At 27.7% G+C, this 7,760-nt stretch overlaps 2 protein-coding genes across 2 annotated transcripts; one reads left to right on the top strand and one right to left on the bottom strand.

The window, feature by feature from the left end:
- Positions 1-274: 274 nt before the first annotated feature.
- LOC108780704 (putative nuclease HARBI1) lies at positions 275-1,968 on the bottom strand. The gene is made up of 5 exons (XM_018548494.1): positions 1,722-1,968; positions 1,479-1,622; positions 1,108-1,394; positions 401-989; positions 275-310 (listed from the first exon to the last, which is right to left on the bottom strand). The coding sequence occupies exons 1-5, from the start codon at positions 1,772-1,774 to the stop codon at positions 301-303; spliced, it is 1,083 nt and encodes a 360-aa protein (XP_018403996.1). The 5' UTR covers positions 1,775-1,968; the 3' UTR covers positions 275-300.
- Positions 1,969-2,240: 272 nt separating this feature from the next.
- Positions 2,241-6,300, top strand: LOC108780703 (THAP domain-containing protein 2). The gene is made up of 4 exons (XM_018548493.1): positions 2,241-2,386; positions 2,538-2,671; positions 2,877-3,164; positions 6,158-6,300. Exons 1-4 carry the CDS (start codon positions 2,288-2,290, stop codon positions 6,159-6,161), a joined length of 525 nt encoding a protein of 174 aa, XP_018403995.1. The 5' UTR covers positions 2,241-2,287; the 3' UTR covers positions 6,162-6,300.
- Positions 6,301-7,760: the final 1,460 nt, after the last annotated feature.

The following is a 7,760-nucleotide window of genomic DNA, read 5'->3' as shown; positions in this document are numbered from 1 at the left end:
AAATGTACCAATATAGTAGTGAGCGCTCACGGATCTGCTCCGCAACAGTTGAGTCTGCTGAATGTGACCATTGATACACAGTTTATATGAATAGTTTGCTCCATAAAATAAATATAAGTTTAATAAAATTAAGTATATTATCATTAATATTTTATATGAGAAAAGCACAATACGTTACGTTTTCAAGAAATACAATACATTTATTTATATTGAATTAATTAATATTAAAATAATATAAATACGTATTTAAAATAGTACTTTGTTTCAGCAGATTTTCTTCTTCATTTTCTTTGTCGAAATTTACAATAAACTGTAATACAAACAGAAGTGTAATTATTAATATATTGCTTTAATAATTTATATAAGTAAAATTTATATACATTGTATTATTTTTCTTTACCTATGAAAATAGTCGTTAATAAGTATTCTTCTGTCAGCTGCATTGTCATTATTTCTGTAGTCTACATTATCAGGATTTATATTGCCATAATTAAATATTTCTTCCCAAGGTGCTGGAAGATTTAAGTTAGGATCTTCGAGTGGTTCTTCATCTCCATTTTGACGAGCAACATTGTGTAAAACAGCAGTAGCTATTATTACAGCCATTACTGAGTTCAATCGTAAACGTAATCCTAAAGCTAAAACTGGAAAACGTCTTTTCCAAATTCCAAAGAGCCGCTCAATTATGTTTCGAGTACGTATATGCGATTCATTGTAAAGTTGTTCAGCAGGAGTTCGTGGATTTAATAATGGTGTCATTAAATATGATTTTATAGGGTAACCACTATCACCTAATAACAGTCCATCCCTATACATTCCTTGTTCAAATGTACCACGCAATCGACTATTATTAAAAATAGTACTATCGTGTGTTGATCCAGGCCATCGAGCTACTATGTCAGTAATTTCTAAATTACTATTTGTCACAACTTGCACGTTTAAAGAAAAATATCCTTTCCTATTTCTAAATAGTTCTGCATTTTCAGTACCTACAATACAATAAATAAAACAAGTTTAAAACCTTATAATTATTTCTAGTATTTCTATATATATCGGTTGCTAAAATAGGTATGTATGATAAAACTATAAATAAAATTATGTGTTTACCAAATGATTGAACACGAACATGTGTACAATCTATACAACCTATAACTCTAGGAAATCGAGAAATTTTATAAAATTCCAATTGTTGTTTCTTTATTTCATTATTTCTAGTAGGAAATTGTACAAAACGTGGTCGAAGTCTGGCAATTGCGTTCGTAACACGATGAATAATTCTGTGAGCACTAGTAGTGCTAACTCCAGCAAAATCACCTGCAGATATTATAAAAGATCCTGTTGCATAAAATCTGAGTGTTAAGAGAAGTTGTTGCATTGGAGTTATAGGATTATTTCTGAAAAAGTAAATATTTATATTAATCAGTTTTTAATATAAATGACAATAAGTGACATAAGGATAATAAAAAAGATATACATACCTGTTTGATCGAAATATTAATGCTTCTTCTATGTGATTTAATATTAGAAGAATGCTATTTTTGTTTAGGCGAAATCTCATTTTAAATTCAATGTCGTCCAAATCATCAAAATAGTTCATGCGTCGTTTAAATCTTCTGGGTCTTCTGTCGACATATCCCGGTAAAAAATTTTTCATATACGAATATATATAAATATCAAGTATAAACATTCATAAACATATATAATATTATAAATGTGTTTACCGGATTATATCTTCGTCGTCGTCAGATGACGATAAAATATTATAATATGCCATTACGTTTTTTTGTATATACTATATGAAGAAGACATTGCACATTAACCTTAAAATATTAATTTTTCATGTTAGCTTCTGCTTGAACGACGTTTAAATTCGTTAACCGGCCAAAAATGACCGTTCACGATGAACTCCGTTCAATCGCTTTGAACTTCTTTTAAAAAGTTGGTGGAACGCAAAATGTCATTGATCGGAGTTTAAATTCGGTTCAAATTTTGAACCGCGTTGGAGGAAACGGGCATTTTAGACTCGTCGATCAAGCAGACGACAAAGCTTCGCTCGCTAAAGATTTTCGCACGAATTGACGGAGTGGGGGGTCTTTGCCAGCGAAGCTTCGCTGCATGAAATGGCACCTTAACCGAACGTGCGCTACATAAAACTTGATACAAATGAGGTTAACTTTTTCACACGGACTTATTATTATTTTGTCTTATTATTTATATATTATTTTCCGATTAGATGACGGGTTGTGTAGCGGAAAATTGTACCAACTCAAGTAAGAAGGGAGTAAAAATGTGTTTTTTTCCTTCGGATCCAGTCAGAAGAGCAGTTTGGGTAGCCAATGTTAGACGACAAAACTGGCTCCCAAATAAATATTCGGCATTGTGTGAGGTGTGTAATTTGTGTTAACTTAATTAAATAAGAGAAATCTTCTATTCGGATTTTAGCTACAAACTGATCGATGTTACTTGTTAAGTGCTAAAGCTTAACAATTCTTATGGAACGTATACAAAAACAAAACAAATCATTGGATTATTTTCAGTATCATTTTGGAGTTGATGCATTTGAAAAGGTACGAGTAGATGGAACCAAGAAGTTAAGATCAAATGCAATCACAACAATTTTTGGTGAGCTTGACATTCAGATACCGAATCAACAGAAAAAAACCGGAAACAGGTAAAATTAATTTATACAATCTCTAATTTTAAAACAATTAATGAAAATATTATAAATTATATTAAAGAAAAAGAGAGAAAGCTCGTGTTGTTACTTTATTTAGTTTACTGTACTAATACTTTTTGTAATAAGAAATAATAAAAATTAATAACATTTGTAAATAATGATATGTAGCATGTCTTATACTTATTACAATATTTAATAGATATAGAAGTTGCTCTGAGAAAACTAGTGTCGCAACATGCTGCATGAGAAATTATTCTTCAGTACCTACACACAAATGTCAAGATCAAGAATTTGTTTCAATCAATACATTTCATGAAAGGCACATACCTGTAAAGGAGCAAAACATAATGATTTCTGTACAGAAATCTGTAGATGCTGTTCATAAAAGTAGTGAAGAAAACAAAAATTATCTTCAAGAAGAAAGAAATATTTCAGCAGCGCCAACTATCGTTAATACATGTACTGAAGAAAATTCTTTGACAAAGAAGCAAGTATTTCAGCTTAGAAAAGGACATGCTTCTAATGATAACACCAAAATTGCTGAACTCAAAGAATGTAAAAAATTCGAACAACTGTATTAAAAAAGTGAAAAATCAAAAATAATAATGAAAAGGATGGATACACGAAAACTAATGGCTTTAAAGCGTAGGGTGAAAGCATTGGAACAAATTAACAAATACTTTTAGTATTGATCAATTAAGGTATCTTTCTGGGTAATTAAAACGAATGCCAAAGTGGTGTGATAAAGCATTAATTCAGGGTTATAAGTTAAAATTTGCATGCGGACATTCTGGGTACCGTGATTTACTAAGTCAAGGCTTTCCATTACCCTCATTAAGAACATTAAATGAAAAATTAGAGGGTTGGAAATTTATAAGCTGTATATCAGATGAAATTTTTGAATTTTTACAATTAAAAATAAACTGTTTTAAGACTGATAGAGATAGAGATTGTTTAATTGTTTTAGATGAAATAAATATAACTGCAGGTATTCAGTATGATGCTAGTGTTGGTAACGATATTGACTATGTTACATTACCAGATCACAATAATGAAGAACTTGCTACACATGGCTTAGTTTTTATGTTAGTAGGTATATCTCATCGCTCGAAACAAATTATTGCATATTATTTTACAGGAAATAGCACTAATGGAAGTATATTTAAAACAATAATTCTAGAAATTATAAATAAAGCAGAAAGTATAGGTTTAAATATCCACGGTATTGTTTCCGATATGGGAGTTCCAAACCAAGCCATGTGGAGAACATTTGATATCAATGTCTCTCGACATTCCGCTATACAAAATAAATACAGACATCCATTTCACAATGATAGATATTTGTATTTCTTTCACGATATTTCTCACGGTCTAAAAAATTTTAAAGAAGGAATGTTGAATCATAAAACAATTACGATTCCAGATAGCTTTGTTAAAAAGTACAACTTACCTTCAAATATAGCTAATAGTCAACATTTTTATGAATTACTTGAAAAACAAAAAAATACAGATTTTTTACTAGCTCCAAAATTAAAAGATGATTATTTAGATCGAAATAAACATTTCCAAAAAATGCGCATTCCAAGTGCTAGTAATGTTTTAAGCCATGAAGTCAGTACAGCACTACAGTTTTTAAGTGTAGAATGTTCCAAATCAGAATATAAAACAACAGCCTGGCTAACTGGCTACATGGCTAACTGGCTCGATGGTTTAAAATTGTTTCTTCAAGAAATATGTTTATTGCAATAAGTAAGAAAAATGAGAAACAATTTATTGACACTATGAATTTTCTTAATGAGTTTATTGAGCTCATGAGAGATATAAATTTTGGTAATACTTGTACCTGAAAACCATTTCAAAAAGGCCTTATTTTATTAACTAAATCATTAATAGAGTTATCTATTTATTTAATTGAAAAAAAGAATTACAGTTTTGTTTTAACAAGCCGCTTTACTCAAGACTGCATGAAAACTTATTTTCAGTTTTACGTTTAAAAAATTTGACATTGAATGCTATTCAATTTAAAACTAATTTGAGACTAGTCGCTATTTCTCATTATATGAAGAAGTGTCTAGTAGTAGTTATTCGTATGATGATGGCAATTATTTACTTGACTTTTTAAATACAATCCAAGAAATTAGAAAAAGAAAAAACAGTTCATTCAATGTTGAAAATGAAAAAGAAAATGTACAAAGAAATATAATTCCATTAACTAATGTAGATTTAAACATTTTACATCACATAAGCGGCTACATAATTTCTAGTATTACAAAAAAATGTAAAAACTTGTAATAAATGCATATCCTCTTTAGGTAATTATAAATATAATATCCGTGATTACAATGTTCTAACATCTTTAAGATGTTATAAATCCGATACACTATTTTTTGTGAACGATCGAACATTTAATTTTTTTATTGAAATGGAAAAAATATTTTATTCATATATTAAAGATTGTATAAGTAACAATAAAAGATAATTCTTATTGTCAAAATGTCAAAACGTTCCTTTCTTTGTACCACCATATCATAATTTAAAAGATAATATTATGAAAAGATTGATAACGTTTAGACTGAAAATAAATCCAAGAAAGATACGTGTTCAAAAACGTAGATAGTATTATGGAAGCAAGACAATGGCTATGCATAATATTAAGTGATCTCTTTTTCGTTTTTATTGGAGCGACAAGCTGATGCTTATATTAAATGCATCCAGAAGCATAATTGCTCAGTGAGCGGTCATGGTTTCGAATGTATGTACTCATTAATTTTCGAAATGTGTGATATGTAAAACAAATGATTCAAATGTGCAATAATTATGATACTAGGGGTGCTTTTCGTAATCACGCTCACATGCTGCAAGTATAATTTCATTCTTGTTGTTTATTAAATATTAAACTTGGACAAATGATGCTTACATTGTTATAAGCGTAAAAACGAAACATATCATAATAGTACATAGTTGAAAATTTTATTTTTTGTTTCATTATTGCGCAAATTTTTTATATTAAAATTTATTTTATATTAATGCATTGTATCCTTATCTTTCGTTTAAAGATGTGAGAAATAATGTGTGAATTTTATTCTTATTTTTCGTTTAAAGATGTGCAAATTTTATTCTTATTTTTCGTTTAAACATGTGCGAACTGTATTCTTACTCTTCGTTTAAAGATGTGCGAACTATTCAAATATGAATAACTTGATTCACATGGTATTCGAATAGTTCGTACATGTTCACTTTTGTTCTGTTACAAAACCTGCAATTTTACTACTAATGAAACCTCTAATTATAGTTGTAATTGTAATTTTATTTTGTTATTAAAACTATTTGTAATAAATATTTATCCATTCTTTTTATATTTCTTTTTCCTAGAATAATCATATGTAACATATTTTTTATTTCCATAATATTTTCAACTATTAATAAATTTATTACATAGCATCATGTAACTTATATTTTATGTAAATTTTTTTCTTTTAGGTAAAACTGCAAAATCATGCTACAACTGTACACTTCATGCAGAGAATCTTAATGCTCCGAAGCATTTGTTGATTGGTTAATTAGTAAAATTCATTCTTCCGATTGATCAATCAAATGCTTCGAAGCATTCGTAGCTGTAACTCAACCGCATTTGATATTTAATTTATGTATATCGAATTATTCCTTAGTGTGAATTAAAAATCGCATAAAAATTGATTTACAGCATTCGAAAGTGTGAATCCTTACCTTTAATTTGTGTTTTTATTGAGGTCTATACGATTTTTTTCACCGAGTTATTCAACATTGAAGCAAAAATGGTCCTTTTTACTCTAAATTGAATAACTCAAGGACAGGATAGGTGATGATTTAATTTTGCTGTTAAGTGTATGTCTAATGTTTTATAATAAAATAATATTGCATTAAAAAATGTTATCTAATAACTCTCTGTTAAATTAGCTCAATTTTGAAGATGCGTATAAACCTATACACAATATATAATTATTCATTAATCATCTAAATGCATATTTTACCATTCTTTAGTACACTATTCTAAATACATTTAAATATATTGCCAAAGTGAAATAATTTAATACAAAGTACTAGTTAAAATAATCGCATATTTATCTATATATGTCTTAAAATTTCTTTGCTTTAGGCATTTTGTTGGAAATAAAACGTACGTAAAATAAATTTTTTCTTCAACATGAATTTTAATGAAGACTCTAACAAATAAATTCAAATAATTAGAGTAACAATGGCTAAGGAACCAAGCCAGTTAATGCTTACAACCCGCGAAAAAAAAATTTATATATTCTAAATAAAAGTCTTATAAGTTCTTTATAAAGATTCATCAAAATTCATATAAAGAATTTATAAAGTCTTTATATAACCTTATAAATAAATATATATTTTTAATATAGCTTATATTATAAACTTATTTAAGTTTAATAAGTCCTTATTAAATCTTATTAATGTTCAATTTATATATATTTAATTAAATCTTAATAAGTTTTAAATAAGTTGAATTAATATGTTTTAATATGGTCTTAACAAGTTTTAATAAGTTTTAATAAGGTCTTAATAAGTTGAATTAATAACTTAATATGGATCATTATATGGTCCAAATTAAATCTATATAAGGTTTTAATAAAACCACATTTATTGGAATTGTTAATAAGTATTATATTAAATTTTAATAAAATTTATATTTAATTATATTAAATCTATATATATTTTTTTTCACGGGAATTATATTATATTATTGACTAAATGGTCAATCAAGACAGAAATCTGCCGATTACACAACACATTTCTTTAATCGCAACAATTAGAGAATCACACCATCGAAGTTGCATCAACCTTATTTTATAAATACGTACATTACGTTCGGAAGAATTTGATGTACGGTTCAGAATGTGGATATTATAACACAATTTCTGTTAACCAATTTCGTATGTAATTTTAAGTTAATTTGTGACACTGAAGATGTCACAAATTGTGAACCTGATATAAAAAGGTCGAAATGTCTGTTTATTTTTGATAATAAATGTTTATTTTTATTTTCACTTTTGTAATATAATTGTAAGCATTAACAACCACTGAA

The sequence above is a fragment of the Cyphomyrmex costatus genome, unplaced genomic scaffold (genome assembly GCF_001594065.2).
Source record: "Cyphomyrmex costatus isolate MS0001 unplaced genomic scaffold, Ccosl1.0 scaffold724, whole genome shotgun sequence".
NCBI classification, from domain to species: domain Eukaryota; kingdom Metazoa; phylum Arthropoda; class Insecta; order Hymenoptera; family Formicidae; genus Cyphomyrmex; species Cyphomyrmex costatus.
The sequence above is the reverse complement of the archived record's forward strand: the minus strand, read 5'-3'. Positions and strand labels throughout refer to the sequence as shown.

Bases quoted from the DNA above. Each gene is read 5' to 3' on its own strand.
- LOC108780703 (XM_018548493.1), top strand. From the start codon at position 2,288: ATGTGTTTTTTTCCTTCGGATCCAGTCAGAAGAGCAGTTTGGGTAGCC. The intron at 2,387-2,537 runs GTGTGTAATTTG...GATTATTTTCAG, and splicing joins AATATTCGGCATTGTGTGAG to TATCATTTTGGAGTTGATGC. The intron at 2,672-2,876 runs GTAAAATTAATT...AATATTTAATAG, and splicing joins CAGAAAAAAACCGGAAACAG to ATATAGAAGTTGCTCTGAGA.
- LOC108780704 (XM_018548494.1), bottom strand. From the start codon at position 1,774: ATGGCATATTATAATATTTTATCGTCATCTGACGACGACGAAGATATA. The intron at 1,623-1,721 runs GTAAACACATTT...ATATGTCGACAG, and splicing joins GACGACGAAGATATAATCCG to AAGACCCAGAAGATTTAAAC. The intron at 1,395-1,478 runs GTATGTATATCT...TTACTTTTTCAG, and splicing joins TTAATATTTCGATCAAACAG to AAATAATCCTATAACTCCAA.